The sequence below is a fragment of the Photinus pyralis genome, unplaced genomic scaffold (assembly GCF_008802855.1).
Source record: "Photinus pyralis isolate 1611_PpyrPB1 unplaced genomic scaffold, Ppyr1.3 Ppyr1.4_LG8, whole genome shotgun sequence".
Lineage (NCBI taxonomy): Eukaryota > Metazoa > Arthropoda > Insecta > Coleoptera > Lampyridae > Photinus > Photinus pyralis.
Window position 1 is genome coordinate 1,785,687 of NW_022170819.1, and position 23,012 is coordinate 1,808,698.

Below are 23,012 nucleotides of genomic sequence, written 5' to 3' on the forward strand. Positions count from 1 at the left end.
GTCACTCAGATGGACCCACATATCTCATTGTATTCTTTTCACGAGTTTGTTGCGTTGCGTTTCCTATTTCTGTTATTCGTCTATTTATCCCGCTATTGAAATTAATTATGGTTAATTGTAATCTTTGTCAAGCGGTCACAGTTTGTCTGTAAGTACCTAACATTTACGAATTATAATCGAGGGTAGGTAATAGTGTCAAATCTTCATCCAACAAGTTTACTAGTAAGAACTGAGGAAACCATAGATTTTTCCATTTGCATTGAAAGTTTTACCTAGCAGAAATGGTATTTTCTTAGGAGTAGGAGAGTGCAGAAACAGGGACTCGACTAGAACGGAAATGAAACTCTAACTAAAACATAAACCGTGTTCTTTAATAGCTACACAAATAGACGGTGCAAGTTAATTGAAACCGTGTTTGACAACATTTAACAACAAACTGGTATCTTTAGCTATCGCAAATAAATAGTTAGTGTTACTAAGCTTAAAAGGAACCAACGCCTGCAACCCATCAATTTCTCCCTTACACAAGACCTCCCATCCTTGCAGATACTGAAAGGTGTAAATGTAAAATTGGCCACCTTTTGTTACGGCACACAAACAAGGATCCCCTAAAAATTCATTTAAAATAAAATTGAACATTATCACCTTTATTACCCGCATAAAATGTACTGAGTCCAAGAACCGGCGATTCTGTGAATATACTTTGATAGAAGTAGTAATTATCAAACTTTGGATGATATTTGTACACTTGCAAAGGAGCATCTTCATTGGCCACGACAAATAAACTGTCCGGACCAGTCACTACTCCCACAGCCGATATGCATTTCACACTAGGAACTTTGCGAAGCAGATCAAACTGAAAAACCATCCATGTAGACGAATGAGCTTTATCAAGGTAGCAATTACCCTCTTCGGTTTCTTGCTAAATCTGTACACTGCTGTGCCAAAACCATCGCCCACTTTTTCAGTGGGGGCAAAAGACCCAATAATAATGACAACGCCTTGATTAGTATGAAACAAATGTAACACCCGCGCATTACGCGCTTCGATGGATTGAACCACCTCCACATCCCCCTAAATACTGGTTAAATAATCACCTATATGCAGCGATAACTTACTTTCTCTTTCTCCACTTTCATTACAAGACATGGCACGTTGTGGGTCTTGAGAGTTGGGTCATAATATCGAGTGATTACAACGTACATATCATTATCGTGCCTGAAATACTGAACGCCACTAACATATCCAGTTAGATTCTTGGGATAATACGAGTGATCAGACGCTCCATTCTGCGAAAAAGTCATCCACATAAGGGACGTTGATTCATTAATTCCCTTTGCTCTAAAAAGAAATGTTAAACTTTCAATCAACAGTGGTTAGCTACCAACAGGCAAGTTTCACTGCTGCTTATAGTGTTTGTGGATAAATGATAACTCTCACTATCCCCCTCGTAACTGAACACTCGTTCCCTTGTACCTTCACCGATTATATTAAATGAATTTTCATTTGCAATCTGCAACACTTTTTGGCTGGGACAATGACATACGTTTTTGAAACCACACAAATCTCCAGTTTCGTGTTGTGTAACCAGCAGCAATACACTACCCTTACTTTGGAAGGCAAACGTTTGCGCGACATTCGTAAATGAAATGGGAAACTCGTTGATCACTTCCACATATAAGTATTGAGCCTCCATGTCTAAAAGTTAACAAACATACATTCTATTCCTATGGATTCCAATCTAAAAACCTTCAGAATGATTTAAACCGATATCAATTAAATGATCCAACGTTAGAACAGTACTCCGAATTATATCGTCGTCTACAGTAGGTGTGCTACTTGCCAAATATTGTTTAATGTCACTTACAGAAACGCCATTAATACGCTCTGTTTGTGCATTACCGAATACAGAAATATTGCTAAACCTCTAAAACGATTTAATGAATGCATTATCTGAGGCGAGCGTGCACTTACAATATACCCATTAATCACATTGTCTTCTCCAATCAGTAGGGAATTTCTGTACAATTCTGACAGATTTTCGCCATTAAAATAGTGGAAGAATGCATCTCCATTAATCCGCACTGTATTTGTAAACGTTTTCTTGGTCTGGATCACTTGGGCTCCTGAGTCAAATACAATATCGTTGAGCAACAGTCCATTGATTGACGTTATACTGCTTTCACCTGTCGGCAGATAAATTTTGCAAGGAGATCGTTTCACAATGTTACTCACCCAATATAAGAATATCGTCAAAATAATATGTTCCTTCAGCAAACTGAGGCTCGTAGCTCTTTCGCAGTAGTCTCTCTGACATGAAATAGGTCATATTCACGTTGTTCACATATTCAAAATCGAAATTGTTTCCTACTGTCAACGACGAGAAGAAAGCCTTGGGGATGACGGAGAGATTATTTAAATTTACCAAATCGCGTGGATTAATATCTGACACGGTGCTCGTCTAGGAGTTCCCCTTTTTATTTTGCTTTTATCAAAATTACTTACCATTAGCCGAAACGCTTGTAAACCTCCAAAAAAGAGTTTAGGACCTTTTACTACGACATCGTGCACATTATCTTTGTGTATAATATTTGCGTTTAATTCCACTATATTAACGTCATTAACAATGGGGATATTAGCGTTTATAGTTGTGACTTCTGATGCCGCCAGTGTAAGGAATTTTTTAGAACCCGTTATGATCTGCAATAGAAATAAACCGATACAATGAAATATTGAAGGATCCTCAGTATTACAATCACTTTTAACGACAATTTATTTTAATCTTACAAAATACATTTTATAGCTGACAAAAATGCATCCAATTCATGTCTTGGACATTAAAAGAACACTCTTAATCTTGTTGCCAACGATCTAAGTGCAAGAATATTGACTTTGACATGTTTTGATCAAAATTCATATGGTCACCAAAAATCAGGAAAAATAGATCAAATTCATCATTGAAATAATGCTCTTGGTCTTTTTCCCAACAATCTTGATGCATAAATAACGATTTTGACATGTTTTGATCAAAATCTACGTGGTCGCCAAAAATAAATCAAATTCATATTATGGTCATTGAGATCTCTTGGCCTTTTTCCCAAAGATCTTGACGCATAAAACGATGACATATTTTGATCAAAATCCACGTGGTCGCCAAAAATAGATCAAATTCATGGTTTGGTCATTGAGATAATGCTCTTGGTCTTTTTCCCAACGATCTTGGTGCATAAATAACGATTTTGACATGTTTTGATCAAAATCCATGTGCTCGCCATAAATGTATCAAATTTATGTCTTGAGCTTTGAGGTTATGATCTTAGTTCTTTCCCAACGATCTTGGTGCATAAAACGATTTTGACATATTTTGATCCAAAATCCATGTGATCTCAGAAAAATAATTTAACATCTTTAAATCAAGATAATGCGTTTGAATCTCCAAATTCATGTGTAAAGAATAATTTTGGGTACATTTTGCTCTGAAACTTTTGACCTATACCACAAAGAAGAGTTATATTGAATTTTTACACATCTAAAAGTCATAGGCAATAGAAAGTCCGAACCCGATACATGACCTAGGGAATGAAATATGTTGCTTCTATTATATTGAGCCCGCAGTTTTGCCTTTTCCCGATTTACTCGAAGTCCTATAACTTTTGTTCCTGTTGAACCAGCTTCCTGAAAATCAATAGCGTTCGCCCTTAATGTCCAAAGTACCCGTACACCAAATTTAAACACAATCGGCCAGTTTTAAACAGACACACGGACGAACGCGGACGGACGGACGAACGATAATACAAAACTATAAAGGATCTGAGGATCCTTAAAATTAAACACTAGGTACTGTTTACACATTCTGCTTATAGTTATGCACGTATTAACCATAGTAGTAAAAGATCACTTTTTCCGCCATCTTGGCTTTCATTCGCCGAGTCAATCAAGGTCAATTAAAATGATCTTGATTCATTTGTATTAAATACACATGTGATGTAACACATTTGACAGTTTTTGAATTTTATCGTTTCCGGTTTTATGCATTTCATTAAAGGAGAAAAACCCATGCTATGCCACTGGACATATTTTCGCACGAAGTTAAGCAATTCAAATTGCACAAAGAAAAAAGGTTCGCGAGCGAGTGCACATCGTGCTTTCTTACTCGCTAAAAGGAGAAGGTGTTTTTTACCTGAGACAGCAAAATAATTGTGGCATGCAGAGTGTATGTGTTTGCAATTAGAGTAATTAGCATAGGATGTTGGGTAATTGTTTTGTAATACTTGCTTGTCACTTTGTTAGGGTGTTTGCTTTATAAATTTGAATTTGCAAGGCCTTATAAAACATTGCGCAAGGTTCCTAAAGAAATAAATTAACAGTTGAGGTAAGAGCCTTATTTAGGGGTAGGCAACCTTGTTTAATTGGTTAGGGACACATACATAGGCTCTCATGGAGGAGTTTAATCGAAAAGGTCTCTACAATTACGTTTATACAAAAATTGCGAGATTAGCTTAATTAATTTTTATCCTGCTCAGGGTTAGATTTATCATGTGTTAGGGGAAGGTTGAACATTAGTACAAGGTGTTAATCCAATGTTGGGCCTATTATAGTTTTATACGTATGTAGTTCAAGTGGAATTTTCCATAGGTGTGAGTGACTTTCATTTGAGATTAATATACAGGGTGTTTAGATAATTTAGGGTACCTAGGAGATTATGTGTACCTAGTTGCAGTGCTATGTAACGTTTCAGGAAGGTGACTTCAACATGCAAGTACGATATTTAAAATTCAGTTACGATTATTGTTATTGTACGTAATATGTTTGTTGAATTTGTTTGTTGATTATTTTTCATGACTCCTCAATATTTAAATTTTTAGGTTATATGAAAACTGTTATGGAATGGATCTCGAAACATGTAACTCTTCATTACAATGAGACAGGTTATCAGTCCTGGCCAAAATGGCAGGCATCTGAACTCTACCATTTAATAAAACGTGGTTTTATTCAATGACTCTACCCATAGTCTGCGTACCGTGAGCTCTTGGTGCTTATACTCTTTGGTGCTACTTAACAGTCGTAATAAACCCATTCATTTCCGTGCAAAATGGTGACAATATTTTAAATATCGGTGTAAAATTATGATGAAATTCCCGAATAAAAATTCTCCAATGTTGTCGTACAGGTTGAAAACTATTATAATGTAAAATTGTTAAACGCAAATTGGAACAGAAGTAAGAAAGTAAGTGACTACATACCTTTGTAGGTTTTTAATAGATCTTTCCCCTTTCTTGTAATTAATGAAGTCCCTAGAGCTATATAGATTTGATTGTTTTTGTTATTAAAATGTTTAATTAAAATCCACTCTTCCTCGTTTATTGCGTTTTATTTATGTTATCCGATCCTTAGAGCGGCACACACCACCCTCAATCGAAAGTTTCTGTCCATGTACATTTTTCATGTCAATTTCAGAGTTTCTCCTATATTTAAACTGCATTAGGAAATAAGAGATTTACTTCGAAAATGGAAGACTCCTATTAAATATAGGAGACCTAGCAACCGTAACTACTTTTTTCCCCATACTTTTCATTATTTCGAAGAGGTTTTTGCCATGGAATATCATTAATCACATCCAACACGTGTTGTTCTCCTTATCAGTCGAGGGTAAAGTGTTTTATATGCTTTTTTGGAAAAATTAGACCTTGCCTGAGGTTTTTTGATTTTTCTTTTTGTTATGTCATCAGTAATACGTTAATGTATTCTATTGCAGATAAGGTTAACCTTAAAGAAATTCAGAACCGTTTCCTACCTTAATAAAGATTATTGGCTTATTATTTATTCCTAATAGGCCAAAAGAAGAGTATTGACTGATAGCTAGCCGGAGCGATTTACATATCCCTAAAAAAGGTAGCCGAAGTTTTGTTTGCGTTGGGTCCTTTTCGGGTTTTCGAATGGGCGAGTATAAAATTGGGTGGGAGAAAGGGATTCTTAGCCGAAGTTTCAAAGCGAAACTATGTAAGTCGTGTGCGGCATTTTAGAGAGCGTAACATTTTAAAGACGAGTTTGTATAAGGGAGGGATACGCGAGATTTAAAACAACTGCGTAAAAGTATGTGATATTTTTATTAAGAAAGTTGAAATTACGAAATTATTGTCGTGTGTGCATTTAAAATGTATTGTGTAATTTCAATTACGAATAAAACGAAGGGATCGTGAATATGTTAATGTTGTATTCTTAATACGCGAACGAACATTTTCCTGTTATTGCATTAGTGGATGCGCGTAATCGCGTTTAGATCAATTTGACCACGAAAGCGTTGTTGAAACGTTGAGTTTATGCTTGAAGTGGTTATAGTATCGATAAAAAACAAATTTATTAACCAAATTTGTGCGCCTATCTTGTTTATACGGGGCGACAGATTCTAATTTAAACGGCGAAAAAGTTTGAAGACGATTAATTAGTGCTTTTCCAAATTCTTAAAACCTTGAATAAATAAAGGTAACATTGACATTTCCACATTGCGGAACATTGGTACATTATTTCAGTGAGTAAACCGAATTTCCAATACTAAATTTCATGAAACTGAAGCCCAGTGTGTGTTTCTGATCCCATTTCGTCAACCATCCATTAACAATCTACTGACTGTTTGAGTACATAAATTATGGCATATTTTCTTTTCATTTTGGACTATTCAAGCCTTCACAGCAACATTGAATGATTCAAAAATCAAATGGTTTGCAACTGCTTTCACATAGACACAGTGTCTCAATCTACCCTAAAAGGCTATTAAAGCTTGTTAGTTGTGATAAGATGTTTAAGCATAACATACACTTTGAAAACAGAAGTGTTTACAAAAAAAAAACAATTGCACAATGATTTCAAAAAACCGTACCGACCTGCTCTGTAAAATCCTTGAGAACAGCGTCAGTTAAGATTTCGTCCAAGTATATTCCGTTAACCAACTTTCTCACATACATGGTGTTAGCAGAGAGATGATGTTCAAATGTGACCTACAAACAGATGGGCATCAATAGTTTTGGGTATAGATCAGCATACCTGCGATGCAACAACGTTACTAGTTTTTGAGTTAACCGCCTCACTCAATAGGACGTTAAGGTCGCAATCTTTATCCCACATAGTAACATTTCTAGTAACGTGAACGGTATCCCAGTCTAAAGTTGATGGATTTTTCATACTTGTGATAATTTCTCTAACGTCGCACGCCATTTTCTTCGCATTTATCGATTTTTTAAAAACGGCATGATTAAAGTACAGGTCGCCCAAGACCGACAGGCTTTGGCTTAGTTCACTGTCCCTGTCTATCAAAGCGTCCACCGGAAACTCATTTATTTGCGAGACGAAAATGTTTGCTGTCATTAAATGATGTAATGTAAATACGCCATCTGCCTTAAATACTTACGGGTATTTAACTGAGCAAACGTCCAATAACCGGTAATATTCTGATCAAACTCTCTATAGAGTACTTCCTGAACAAGGTCTGAAAAATTGATTCCGTTGATTAATATCGCTTCAACATTTTCAGCAAACACATCTCCATCAATCTTCACATTCTGCGTAAAAGTGGGACGTGTCCTATCCACTTCAAATATCTAAAATTTGACTTACTAGCTTAATGTGATACGTTTATAGCAAATTTACTGTCTTCTTCCAGCTTGCAACATCGTAATCGTTGATCTTTAAAAGACTTTGTATACCAGCTACCTTCAAGTTGCCATTTATGTTTACTTCTTCTAGTACACTTGTAGTATACATTTCGTTTAGATATTGCTGGTATCCTGTGAACTCGACACCATTTATAAAGGACATTATTACAGCGCCCGCTGAAATTAGTGCGTATGAGCACCACAGAAGCAAGGCTTCCCATGCACTTACCCGTAATGTTGCTGGCGTATATATTTTCAATATACTCTTCTTTATCAATATACAAAACTTCGTCCTTCAACTTTTGCAAATGAACACGATTAATGGCGTTTGCTGATATGGTGTTTGCAAAAACATTTTCCTTTACAATTAAAGTTTCAAAAATTTTGTCCTCTAAAATTCCATTTATTACTCAATGTTACCAAAAGGGTCTTTACCTATAGAACTTGGATTAGTTTTCAAATTCCAAATGTCGTCGACTTTGACATCATCAAGCACATCGGTAACCAAATTTTTTATACGTAGTCGACCTTGCATCACTTTCTGGCCGCTGATGTTGAACCTTCAAAAAACGTTAGGTACATCAACAGAATCCGAAGTTGATATGTTTACCACCCATTCATTTTGACGGCATCTCGCTGAAGCTGTTGAAGATTTGGGGTGTGCTTTGTAGATGGATTTGTTCTAATATTTCCAAGAACGGTAATATTTTCAAACACCCAATTAATCGGAAGCTTATCTTCCAAGTCGTTTGTAAGGTAGCTACTGACGTGAATGTTATTTAATTCGTTAGTTGTCAAATCCGGTACTGTAATCCCCTGTTGCGCTTCAACAAATGTCGGAATGACCTACACACGAAAATCACTAAAAGTTTGTGGAAATTCGTCTGTTACCTGAAATTTGGTTTTCGACCAGTAACTATTTAATATGTCTTCCTTGAATTGTTGAAAATTGACAAATACTTCAGTTTTTGGAAAAATTGACAAATTGGGTACGTGTAAATTTCCTTTAATTTTCACGGGCTGGCGATGCTTTAAAAGTAGATCGGATTCTCTTGTACCTATTACGTGCTCCTCCGCACTCAGGTCCGAGTTATTGTGGTGCATGGTCAACGTCCTGTCGACTCTTAGTTCGCCAATTGCAACTGGACCTGTAGAAACAAAAATGATACATCTAAGTAAATCCATGGTGGGTGGGGGGAAGGAGGGGGGGGGGTATAAAACTAGAAATAGAGGTAATGTGCAAAGGTTTTGCGTATGGCAAAATTGGCGACAGTGGGTCTAGACTGAAACTTCTCAAAACTCAAAAATAAAGCCATATTGAAAAATACAAAATTAAAAAAAATCATAAAGGCTTATTATTAGACAAATAATTCCAAACTCCATCCATCTAAAGAAATACTTCGTATCCCACAGGTTCCCAGACTCTAACCGCCCTCCGGCCAACTTCTCTGTCTGCCTGTTCGTTAGTTCGTTTTTAAATTTCGCACTTTATTACTCCTACACTTTTAAATTCATATTCTTAGTTCATTTGTTCGCCTCTACTGAATCTGCGTGTTACAAAGCTAATTGTAGAAGTTGCGATTTTACCCCTAAATATAGAGGGTACATTCGCCTCCTTATCCTCTAATCTGTGAATGGTCCCTTTGCAGGTCTGCTTTTTTATTTATTTTTTATTTATTTATTATCCCTCTCTTGTTCTGGGCATAATTAGAGGTGCCTTTGCAGAAGGTCTTAAGTTGTTCCATTACCTTACAAATTAGGAAAACTGCAGGAAAACCTAATTCGGAGTAGTCGGCAGAATGCTCGAAACTGGTCTAAGGTAATTCCCATCTCTGCCACTGATGAAAAATTCACCTCAACCCAGGTTCGAATACCCGACCTCCGGATTTATAGCCCAATGCTCTACCATTGAACTACAAAGCATGATTTTTAGCGTATTTTTAAAATAGAGCTAATACTAATTTTTTTATGTCTATGACAATTACTGGTGTAGTGACCGTGCCGTGCACTCCCTCGACGTAGAGTGATTTTAGCTCTCTTCCGATTGGACGGCGTGAGTACAAGGCGAAACGGAGCCGGTGGCGCAGTGATTGCGTTGCCGACTGATATTCGAGAGATTGTGGGTTCGAATTCCGCTGCCGACTGCTCTGGCGGAGTTTTGTCAGAGGGTTTTCCTCAGACGTACGTAGTTTCGCACAATGCTAGCACTATGTTGAAATCTACGAGGCGAATGCTGGAGCAGTCCTCGTCCCTCTCAGCACCCTAACTGCGTTCCTTGCGTTCCCATCGTTAATTTTGCCAATCCTTACATTCCCGTTCTCTGACTGAAGAGGGCCAGGAAACCCTGAGCAGCCCACCTCCGGTATCTCGTGGGGTGTCGGAGGAATGCAACACGTTGGCTCCCTTCAGTAAAAGCCACTCGCATCAAGAACACATCGCCTTGCCAGCTCGCTCCACGGCCAGAGGACCCGCCTCCGAGCACAATCGAGGGACAGCGCAGTACGTCAGCGCTTGCCACGTGCATTTCGACTTCGTCGTATGCCACGTGTACGTATTGTAAATAAATCGACTTATTTTACTACACTTATGTAGCTCACGCTACCACTAAAACTGATTACGCCACTGATGATACGTTTTGTTTAATTAAATGCTGACCAATATTAGATATGCGAAATTATTACATTTATATAATTGATAAGACGTTTACGTGATAAAAATTTGCAGATGTTTTCTTTGTGTACAATTACATTATCTTAAGAGTTTATTTGTTAGGTTTTATTTCAAACGTTAATGGGTTTGGATAAAACAATAAATGATAGCAGTTTGTTCACATTGATACGTGTTTAATTTACCACAGTTATGAAAAGTTCAAGTGGGGGTTAAGGGATATCGCGTTGGTTTATCAAAGATTCAAAGATGTGAGGAAATCGCATAAACTGATAACAATAATCACCTTTTCAGTATTACTTTCAATAAAGTTATTTTTGACTTCTCTATTTCGCGATCTGCCACCTCAACAAAGTTAGAGTGTAATTTTAGATTTAAGGTACCTGTAATTATTTCAAAACGTTTGTCACGTGTTTTTATGAACCCAGTAAATTTTGGGTGATTAAAATATTTGTTTAAAAAAAACGTGTAGAGTACGAACGGAAATAATAGAGATCACAAACACTTGCAAAGCTCAAGAAAGAGCTTATGTATTTTCCTACTACCTACTACTGTTCTACGTTTCAGAAATGGTGCCAAAAACTTTGATGTTGATATTTCAAATGCCAAAGCGTTTGAAAAAAATGTTATATTCTTAAAATGCACCCAAAAGTATAATAAAAATAAATCGCAAAAGTTCAAATTCATTCACCTACCCTTAATAATATTCCTTTTATTTGCTGTGGCCATATTAGAAAATTTAATATGATTAATTTGATCCAAGTTAACATTTTCAGCAAGTACCGTATTCCACCGTATAATTGAAGTAATATTTTGTGGAGTGGATGTTGTAAACAAATTAGTGGAGTCGACCGCTCCCAGTTTTTTCACAAATAAGCTATTACATTTTATTGTTGGAAACGTCAAATCGCCTAAAATATTTTTTTGTATAACGAGGATAGGATAAACATGTTACCTGTAATTCGACTTGTGGAACCAACACGAAACACTGAATCTTTGAAAGTGTTCCAGTGCATCCCATTTATTTCTTCAAAATTAAAATTCTTTACAAACATACTTTTTGTAAATAAATAATTTTTAGATTCTGAATTTGTAAGCTGTACAAATTTTTCGGTAGCATTTCCCTGTAAAAAGTAGCAAATAAAGGAGGCCTCTCGTTAAAATACTTACTTTATTTAAGTATGATATTTTGGTATCCTCAGCATTTACGTTATCAAAGCTTTTGACGCCTCGAATCACGCTCGGGTTGTTACGCAGGTAGACGTTCTCAAACTCAATCTCGTTGATCTTCCCTGTATAAATATTGTTCGCCCTTACAGAGTTGAATGTTGCTTTACTTGAAATGATCTGATTCCCACCACGCAAAAATGCGCCTGAAAATACACCACTCTACCTTTTAATTTATGAAGTCTATATCACCCTTCAATATGTCTGCGGAGCTCCATAGTGTCAACGTTTCGACTTGCAAATCTTCTACGGTAGCTATGCTGTTGATCGTTTGGTTCCTCGAATAGGACAGCCAATTGCGTGGTTCCCATTCCACGCTATTTATAGATTTTGATTTCATATGGGTAATGGTAACATTTCGAGCGCGAAGTTGACCTTTTATGGTGAGCTTGCCGTAGATATTCTACAAGAGTAACGATATAAGTAAAAAATTCGAGAGTGGCACGGCCGGCCAGAAGTAACTTCATTCTCTCTCATAATCCTTCGACCCTTTTTTGTCGCGACTCGCGATCTACTCTAGAAAAAAAGCGCGCATTCGAGGGATTCGAACACGCGTCATCATAATCGAAAAGAATATTAAATATAGCTTATAAAGCGACAAGCTAATACGTATAATTAATAATAATATTAAATTCATTTTATTTACTTATGAGAAGATTTTACTCCCTTCCAAAACACCGAAGTGGTAACATTTTTGAAAAATACAAAATAATCCACAATTTTGCAAAAAAGAACCTTAAATTTATAACTTATCAGGTCGATGGCTAAGTGCATGACTACATAAGGACAGTAAACCCAATAAGCTCCTACCCACATTACCCATTATTAATAATCGAATTAGGGAATACTACACAAAAGGGTTCAAAAAAAAATTATACGTACCCTGTCTTGGCCGAGGGAAACTGCATTTAATTTTTCACGAAATGAGTTCAGCCTTCTCGTGAGTTCCTCAATTTTTATCCTTAAATCCATAACCTAAGGAACATAATAACAATGATAAACTACCAGAAATTCTGTTTCTTTGGTCTTTCTCTGTTATAATTAAGTTTTTTGTCACGAGTGGTGAGTAATGATTTCATCGTTCCAATTAATCTTACACCTGGACTAATAGAAAGCCATTGAAACAGAACTCGCAATATCACCATGGTCGCCATTATGGAAATCATGACCTTGGAGATCAGGTCGTGTTCCATAAAATCTTTATATCTGAGTACAATGGTTGCAAGGTATCATTCGGTATTCTATGGTACGCCGTTTTCACATTTGTAGCTGGTTTTTTAAAAGTAATTTTTCGAATTTATATTTTGGTCAGCACAGAAAGATTTAGACATATATCGCTTTATAGCGAACAGAAACAAAAGTATGTCTGGAAATTAAAGGCGATAATAACATCTGTATGTTCAACAAAAGACGACTGAATTAAAAAACTCATTGTGATAAACAGAAATTTTGTCTTTGTTCACTTAAAAGCTGTTTATCGAGGTTGTGTGAAACATTTGCGCAATAATATTTGGTGCACGACGTCATTTGGCAGGACATTCAAAAACAATTAATTGGTGCAATTACTCACACCATAAAGCTTAGTTAATTGGGCAACATTTTAATATTAACACAGCGGAACATTGGCGTTTTATTCCAGTGCATAATAACAATATCGAGTATTATTTGGAGCTGGTTTGTTGGAGTTTCGATACAAACGGCTGGGTCTCGTATAATGAATGATTCCTTTGATTTTGAAGTACCCATACGATTATTCAAAATCCGACGGTAAATATCAATGTCATATAAAAACATATTACTTGCGCACAATCGACCGCCGAAAATAATACAACATTAAAAATTCCTTCAATGATGAGTTTAATTTCGCGCTTCCGGTATTTTACGCTGTTATCCGTATTCGAAACGATATCCTCTATTTCTCAATGCAACTTTATTAAGTTCGCCCAATTTTGTTGTGTATTTAAAACTTCCACTATTGTTCGTATTTAACGTAATAGTTTCTAAGCCGTAAATTATCCTTTATAAATTAGAGTCACTGAAAACTGTTCATTTTTGAGTGACACCATGCAAAACAAATAAGCATAAATAGAAGATATTAAAATAAAAATGTTTACTTTAAGACCCCGTTATATCGATATATTTACTTACACTGTTGTGATAAATTATAGGGGTGGTCACATTGTCTAATTTAGAATGAGACGCAGAAGAAAGTATAACATCATCTGGTGGTCGCAGTTCCTCAGTGTGCAAAATCGTTTTATTTATAGGCTTGTAGACTTGGACCGCCTTTTCCAGATTTAACATGCACAAAATGATTTCATTCAGTTCGGCCTTTTGTTCTGAAATAAAAAGAACCTAATGTTTTGGAATTACTTAAAGTGCCATACCCTTTTCTGTGATAGGTAGAGTGAATGGTATCATTATGTAATCCATTCCACTGTCTTGCGTTCGCGCAAATACCAACAAAGCGAAATTAGACTCTGTAACAACGACGGTAATGTCCAAAACTTGCCTAAGCCTTTTGCTCAAATTTACATCTGCCAATAGTCTCAGATTGTTTGACGTATGGGACAATACAGTTAGCTTATCCTAAAGAAAAAAAATTAGTACCTACCTACGAAAAAAATAAGCGTAATGGACCTTTTGCACTATGAAAATTAAAGGGATGTCCGAAAGGCAAATCGAAAATACTTTACGAATATGTTCAAAATTACTGAACAGTGAAGTTTCGATAAATTCGTCCCCTAAAAAGAACTTTGTTTCACCAACTTAGAAAACTGCTTTGTTTAATTTACCAATCCACACGTATAATACAGAGTTCCCACTTTGTTGCAATATTGCCAGATATTTCTGCTTTTGAAAAGTGTATAGAACTACGTAACTGTAATGGACCGCCGAAATTAATTGATGTTTAATTATGTGATTATCTTGGAATTTATAAACCATAACATTGTGCTGAAAGAATGGACTAAATATCACTAAACACGTTGTGAGCACATACCTTTTGTTCAAAGGAATTATTCTCTACAACTATAATTAGTTCATCGGCTTGGTTCGGAAAAGATAGTATCTTGCTTGGTGCTCTGCTTATAAATTTGTCGATTTCATCGAAATGTGTTCCGCTCCATTTGTAAACTCTAAAACGAATGGTTCAGTACAACCTTAGTAGACTCGAGTTTTTGATCTAAGGGACTACGGTGGCATATGCTTAATCTTCGACCAATCGCAAAATATACTTAGTTTGCGTCAGACAAGCGTACAAACTGATTCGAAACATGCGCGAAAAAACAGAGACAAAATCGTAAATGATCCCTCGTACATGACTGTCACAAAAAAAACATTAAATGACGGGTTTAAACTGCCACTACTGTTCGGATTTATCGTAATAGTTTCTAAATTTGCAATTATACGCTGTTTTACAATACTTACATTTTTTCTGTAGTACCATTGAATAATAAATCTGAATAGAAAGACAACGCAATGCTTTTTGAAGGGTCCACTTTAACGGAGTTTCTCCGTAGGTTGCCCTCTGGGACAAACTCCGCTTATTAAAAGCATTGAATTTATAACTATCAAAAGTAACTAAATTTTAATCGAGGTTTTATACCACCTACTCAACTGAATCAAAGTGATTAGATTTCTTTAGATGACGCTACTTTCGCGTACTTATCTCGTAGACTGCGTGGGAGTTATAACAGCAGGTGAAGATCGTATTGCAATATTATCTCTGTATTTACAAACTTGTGCTTACGTAATACATGTTATTATTTGCACACCTCTTAGGAATGTAGACTTTAAGATCGAAATTAAACTTTACTATTATTGTACCTATAGACAATGTTTTGGGATATTTCAGAATATGCAATATACTGTCAGTCTCAGTTGTGCGAGCATTTACAGATATTGTTTAATTGCTGTTTCCGTATATAAATGCACAAATAACATGTTTTTGAGACAAAATTTGGAATTAAGTACTACTTTAAACAACAACTTTAAAATTCAAATGAGAGAAGTGCAATATAATCTATTATGATGTGAAATGAAAGGTTTTTTAAATCGGCTTTATGAAAGAAATTGTATTGCACTTTTACGAAACGAAGACTCGAAAACGCCATGCCGGCACGTTTGCTTCTAAACCTTTTTCTACGTCTCTCTTGTAACATATTTTTGATATTTTTTAAATATTAATAATTACGGCACCTGAAAATACCATAAATATCAAGTACTTCTACAATTATTTATGCAAAATTCGAGTATTAAATCAAAAATCTGTTACAATAGAGGCATAGATGTGTCCTTTATCTTTACATCGGCACCTAACAACGTAACAACACGGTATAGAATCCAATTTACTCAAAATGTTATACTAAGTCCCACACCTAGACACGCTATTCGACCCATATAATTTCTATTGAAGCGCTTTCCTAGTCGTATGCAGAGAACGGCTTAAGTTCTCGAGTTTACGGATCGAATAAGAAATTTCAAAGCTATAATGAATTTAGAGAGAAAAGACGCAGTCGTCAATCGCATTCAATGGAATGTTTTTTACCGTCAAAAAATAAATCAAGAGAACATACATTTATCATAGGGTCCGTTCACTTAGCCCCCCATTAGCCCAAAAATGAACCAATTTTTTTTATGTATTGTGCCTCAATTGTGCATTTATGCGCACCGTTTGTGCTTTTTTGGTTTTGGAGATAATCGAAAAAATCAAATGGGGGCTAAATGAACGCTTAGCCCTCCCAAAAATTAAACTTTTTGATAGTTCATCGACGGTATTGCGTAGTACTTCGATTGTGTTTAATCGTGCTTTCATACTCATCGTTTGTGCCTTTTTGGTTTCGGAGATAAGAGGAAAAATCAAATGGGGGCTAAGCCTGGGACCAAGTGAACGCTTAGGTCTCATCAAAGGAACTGATTTGTACAAACTATAGCTTTTCCGGGCGACTCATTTTCGAGATCAGAGGGTGGGGGGGGGTGGAACTGGTTTTATCCTTCATCATGATACTCTAATGAAAAGAGTCTCAACGAAAGGAATTAATTTCTACCAACCATAGCCCTCCTCCTCAACCTCTTATCGTGATCAGGTATATTCCCTTATACCTCAAGATCGGATTGTCGGAAGAGCGTACTCACACGAGCTTATAAATTAAGATGGACCGCTGATCAAACAGTTGCATAGAGGTAGAAATGGCCCTAGCATGGGCGCCGCCATAATGTGCACATTCTAGTTATTTTCTAGGGGAATTTTCCTAGTGCTCAAGTTTTGAGACTATTGCAGCCTTGGAAAATGACATGTGTCACAGTAATTTATTTAGAAAATGTGAGGTTAATGTTGGGTTAATGCTTGTTTATTAGTTGATTTGAATTTCGCGCCATGTGAGTGCACATCATGGCGGCCCCCGTGTAGGTGTCATTTGTCAATTCAGCATTAACAGTCCATCTTAATTTATAAGTTCGTGTTACTCACAAAGGTCGATTGAGACGTCTGCAAGAAATATATCAATTAGTGATGTCAAAACAAAAGCTATTTCGGATAAAAAAATGCGCTTTATCTGTACAAGAGTTGTGCACAATTTATACTTGTTTATACTTTTTCAGATTATGTCTTTCATACTGCAGCTTATGACCATACCTTGTGTTGTATTGATGATTAACGTTCAGACGATTGAAAATATCTGAATTCATCTTAACAAAAACTAAAACTTCTAATATATACAGACATGGACAGGTAAGGATGTCATTTAAAGTTGGTTATACAGGGTGAAAATTGGGTGGTAGAGGGCCGAGGGGTTCAAGATAAGCACTTTTTTTCAAATAAACCGAGGGTCAAACGTGTTTCGTTTGGGAGCCACTCCCAAAGAAGTGGTGAAATTTGGAGTTCTTTAATTTTTTTCTCAGCAATCACCAGAGTTACTTTTGTGTTGTCTTACTGGAAGAAAGGGCAGCAACAAACTGCTCAACGCAAACTATATTAATTGGCACACAAACATAATTATAGAAAACATGTAAGTAAACAAGCGACAGCACTATAATTGCCGTACCGCGCGGTCGCTGCCGTTCTCCGTGACGTGTCCTTTCATTCTTCAATCGCTTCCCTAATAGTCTGGATGCCAAACTGGGATTTTTGGCTTAACCTGGAAGTGAGGTACGGTGAAGGTTTTTTGACGGTTTTTTGTTCGTAAGGATGTCTACTTTGAGAATGCCACCTTGACACCCTTGAGCATTTTGTGAAATTCAAGATAGAAAAATTAAAGTTTTAAAAACTATGGGCATATAACACATCGATTTTAGGGTTTTTAAGCCTTCTGAATTTAAATTTTTAGTTAAAAATATTTTTGGGGGCGTTTTGGCGGATTGGGGTGGTGTTTTTAAGGGGTTGGTTTTTATATTTTTTCAATATTAACTTGTCGTACATCGACTTATATGTTTTTATGGATAAGGATCCCGAATTCCATATCAAAATGGAGGTACAGCAAATTCAATGTTAAAAAAGTAGAACGACGCCGACAGACGGCCCGAAAATAACATAAAACGCACGGTACGCCTCGCTGCACGACATCATTTTAATAAAAAGATAATAATTATAACAAGTGCAATACGTCTTTTTATAGGTTTCTTGGGGTGGAGATTACAATTTTGATGTCAAAGTATGATTTTTGAATAAATCCTAGAAAGATATACAAGATAGCGTCAAAATTATTATCTTTTTATTAAAATGATGTCGTGCAGCGCGGGCGAGGCGTACCGCGCGTTTTATGTTATTTTCGGGCCGTCTGTCGGCGTCGTTCTACTTTTTTAACATTGAATAACTTGCTGTACCTCCATTTTGATATGGAATTCGGGATCCTTATCCATAAAAACATATAAATCGATGTATGACACGTTAATATTGAAAAATATAAAAACCCACCCCTTAAAAACACCCCCCACTCCTCCAAAATGCCCCCAAAAACATTTTTAACTAAAAATTTAAATTCAGAAAACTTCAAAACCCTAAAATCGATGTGCTACATGCCCATATTTTTAAAAAATTTAATTTTTGTATTTTTTGCAGACATTTTTGGGCGGATTCTTAAAATAGACCTACTTAGTGACCTAAAACCGCAAAAAAATTTTCACCGTACCTGAAACAATCACTACACAACAGTTACAAAGATGAGTGACACGTTTTTAATTAGGTTTTCGGGTATGCCCTTTCCGATTTTGAAAAAAATTTTCAAAATTCCTATCACGGAAGGGCGCACCCCTGCTTCGACGAAATTTGGTGCCTGGCGGTTTTTGAACATAAAAATCACGAATCTGGAATTAGTTTTTGAAAATTCGAAAAAAAGGTTCCACTGCAATTCTTGGCCGGACAACGATAATGGAGAGAATTCCACGAAATTGGTTGTGTACATACTGGATGAGTTAAGGAACAAAATTTTAAAATAACTTTTCAAACAAAAGTTATAGATACTCGTTTGGAGAATGGGCCTTGGGGCAAAGTGTCTCTCGCCTACTACTATATAGTGAATGATCTAATTTCGTATGTAGTTAGTTGAAAATGTCACAAATAACAAAAAAATAACGATTTAAGTTGCCCCCATTTGATTTGTCCTATTATCTCCAAAACCAAAAAGGCACAAACGGTGCGAATAAATGCACTATTGAGCACAAATGATTATTGAGGCACAATACGTAAAAAAAGTTAGTTCATTTTTGGCTAAGTGAAACGGACCCTTTATCATATTATCATAGCATATTTTGTTGTCTAATTATCTTGTATCCAATAATTGACTTTTTACGTTCTGCAACAACACTGTTATTATTATTGAATTAAGAACTTATAACTTGTTAAAAAATTAAGTCGGATATTCATCTGAAAACTATATTTAGACGATCGTGGTATCAAAGGTATCCAGTTACCGACGTGCGGAAGTTTATCAATGGCATGATGTCACCGTAGTCAAAACATTTTCTCTCACCTCTCTACTCATTTTGAAGTGAGTATCTCGGCTATATTGTATGAATTAAAAAATGTTGAAGAGTTTCCTTTAATCACGTTTTGTTACTTGCCGTACGATACCAGCACATTCTAGATAAAGAATACTGGCCACCTTTTCTCCTATCTCACTGACCTTCTATTCAGATTTATTATTCAATGGTAGTACATTTAGTAACTTCCTGTTCTTTAACGTAAACAAACTGTTTGCTTAGTTAACTAGGGTTCTGACTAAAATGAAACTATAAAAAGTAGATTTATTTAAGGTCTTGAACCCAAGAACCTTCACTCAGTTTACAGTTGAGTAAGGTTTCAAGGGAAACTTTTAGTACCCCATCGTACTCAACCAGATTTTTCCCATGCTTCCAAGTAGAAGCAACTCTCAAAGAGAAATTCATCCGTGGAATGGAGATTGAGGATCCTACTTTATACAGCCTGGAAGACATGTTTATAATCTGAAAAGATGAAAAGTATCTGGAAGCCGTCTGAGCCCCTGCCTCTTCTCCACCCTTGACCCCTGCACCAAATTGAAGAGCACGAGTCATTCTCCAGATAACCATTTTTTACACAAGGTGTCAAATTCCCAACTGCAATGGGCCGGATTCCTCGTGATTTTTTTTCTTCAGAGTGAATAAACAAACGTTTAACTTTAAATTTCCAGAAACCTGAAGCCCAGTTCGTCCCTAATTTGGAGTAGTAGGCCATCTCTCAAAATTTATTTTCAACGAGCAGTTTAATTTGCCAACATACTTGTTCATTTGGAACATGTCTGCATTAAAGAAATATAGGGTGTTTGGGTATTACGGACTGAAGTTCGCTAAATTTGTGAATCTCTGATTAGGCCCTTAATGACTTTGTGACCACTGTGAAGAACACTAGGTAACTTCGCTACATACCTTCTTTTTTAAATGCAAAAAAAAGCTACAAAAACATTTTTTGGACGACTCTACAATGTAACATCCGAAAAGTGTTCAACATTACGAAAAGATGGCAAGACACAAAATGCATAAATAAATAGGGTGTTCCATTAAACAAAAATTATGTCGATATTTATGAAACACCATGTATACCTATAAATATTTTTGGCTTATAAGGCTTATTTAATACTTTTTTAACCTCGACCATTTGAGTGCTTTAGACCGCCTGCGAAAGTTTACTCACCCTGTATACTTGTGAACACTCTAAATAATCGACTAACCAAAAATATTTGATGGTCCACAAAAGTTACTACCCTTGCAATAGATAATTATCGTGATTTTAAACCCGATTCATATTTATAGTGGCTTGAAAACCCTCTAACTAAACCAAATTTGGCAACGGATCAAAAATATTGGATCATAATGGGTGACTTTTAATGGGAACAAGTAGATGATACATTTTTATCTATCACTTATGCGGTAGCTTCTGGACCCCCTCAAAATTGAACAACTGATCAAAAAACACACGATTGTCATGTGAGAAGTTTTATTAAAAATTTTCTAATTTTTAAATTGGTGATGGGACGGGATATATTTTGATGTGGAGCTATGAGCTAGCTTATCGACTCTTACCATCATTCAACGCAACCCTTACAGCAGACAATGGCATGTAAGAGCGGATTTAGTTGAAAATTTCCTAATTTTAAAACTGGGAGCGGATGCACTATTACATACCTATGCAGTTATATGTCATTATACATTACATTACAAGGTGCCAATTTTTAAACTGAGAATGATTGTTTTGTAGTTTACATTATTAGGTACAAAAATGCATTTGGTTGAGCGGCTCAAATAAAAAGAAAATTTAGAAGATTCGTCAAACTTACTTAGAATACGTCGGTAAATGGTTTTCATCGTTAACGATAACCAAATAAAGATGTTTGCCATTTTGGAAAAATTGGGCATCTGCAACTTTACCCTCGCTTGCTATTGTCTGCACTATAATCCATGGTAAGTTGGTGCTATTACTTTTCATATAAATACAAGAGTAACTATTGTGAGCAGCGTAAAGTAACCGAAAGTGGTTATATTCAATTGACTGCAATAATTATTTTGAGAGTTGCATATTTATTACATATACTAACGTACCCTCACAAAATCCATTTCGGGCTGCATTGTCAAGAAATGTGGGGTACTTGGTTCCAAAACGAAGGTACTGTTTTTGAAAACGATATTATACGTCCTATTTCCGGCAATAACATCATTCTTCCCAAACATTGAAATGAATGCCACGTTAATATGGTCACTGGATAACGCAGAATATTGTACGGGGTTGAATTTAATATTAATTTCTAAACCTAAAAAAACTCGATCTATTAAAGCACACAATAAAACAACCCACCCTTTTCCGTCGTCTTCTCATCGATAAACCGTTTTATATCTCTTCCAGTGCGTTTTTTGAGACGAGTGATGTAATTAGGCGCCTGGTCTTTTCCATTATGAGCTTTACACAGACAAATTTGGGTTACTGTTGTAAAACCCTGTAATTAGACAGAAGCCGAATATGTCGTTTACAAAAAAAAATCCTTAAGATCTTACAAATAACCCATAAATCACCTTCCACCAAAGCATAATTTATCACAACCTGTTATTAAGCATTCGTTTTTGACACTAAAGAAAGTTCAGCATGTTTCTCTTATCAGAATAAAGTCAACTTGCTTTACTATAATCATTAATAAAATCAAAATTGTTCAGGGCCATACAACTGCGCTCAGATTTCTCAATAGTATACAATGTGATCGATCTTTTATGCGGCATTGTGGCGGAAACATTTGTTTGTGCATAAGAAGTACCTACAATAATTCAACCTGAATTACGAATTACAAGAAACATTTATTTATCTGCTCGTGGCATTATTTATAATTAAGTGCTTTTATGTACTTTCTTGACTTTTATTAAAGGTGTTCTGCCAAATGAACAATACAAAATTCTTTTGTTACAAATAAAGTGAATCGCATATAACGTGCATCGGAAAAAGAAAAGCACAAAGCACAAAACGAATGCCACTCTTACGCTACACAGGGTGTTCACTTGAAAGTGGAATTATGTAAGAAGTACGAATGGCAATAGTCCATTCGCCTCCCCCGAGTTCCTCCGCCCCCCTTGCGAAAACTGTTTGATTTTTGCACAAATTCTAATGCCCTTACCTTACGGAAGTTTGGCCATTTTTCTTTAAATCTAAAAATCAAAACTTGGGCGCTCAGTTTTCCTGTAGACAAATTCAAATTTATTATTAAATGACATTGAACAAAATCAAAATCGATCCAATTGGTTACGTTTATGGCGAGTATTGAACATTTAAATTCTATATCGTGGCCACGTTTCCTTCTACCATACTCCTTCCCTTTTTAAACTTCAATGAAAAACAAAAATTTTTACACAAAAAATACACTTTAAAGCTAACCAAAATTGAACTCATTTAAAGGTGATAAAAACACAATAATATATTAAAAATTTGAACCCGTTTCAAGAAAAATGCTGTAATCATAGGCGAACAGCTTTCCGCTA

General features: G+C 35.9%; 1 protein-coding gene across 1 annotated transcript; it reads right to left on the reverse strand.

The window, feature by feature from the left end:
- Positions 1-350: 350 nt before the first annotated feature.
- Positions 351-22,148, reverse strand: LOC116179614. Its single transcript, XM_031499416.1, has 31 exons — positions 22,044-22,148; positions 21,847-21,985; positions 21,594-21,802; positions 21,332-21,543; positions 14,545-14,680; positions 14,339-14,498; positions 14,184-14,287; positions 13,931-14,132; positions 13,692-13,882; positions 12,426-12,518; positions 11,736-11,946; positions 11,487-11,689; positions 11,272-11,440; positions 11,012-11,227; positions 8,541-8,797; positions 8,260-8,495; positions 8,085-8,209; positions 7,879-8,040; positions 7,645-7,826; positions 7,406-7,595; positions 7,042-7,355; positions 6,882-6,995; positions 2,506-2,700; positions 2,236-2,461; positions 1,975-2,186; positions 1,750-1,927; positions 1,389-1,698; positions 1,119-1,341; positions 907-1,074; positions 655-856; positions 351-608 (listed from the first exon to the last, which is right to left on the reverse strand). The coding sequence occupies exons 1-31, from the start codon at positions 22,074-22,076 to the stop codon at positions 400-402; spliced, it is 5,781 nt and encodes a 1,926-aa protein (XP_031355276.1). The 5' UTR covers positions 22,077-22,148; the 3' UTR covers positions 351-399.
- Positions 22,149-23,012: the final 864 nt, after the last annotated feature.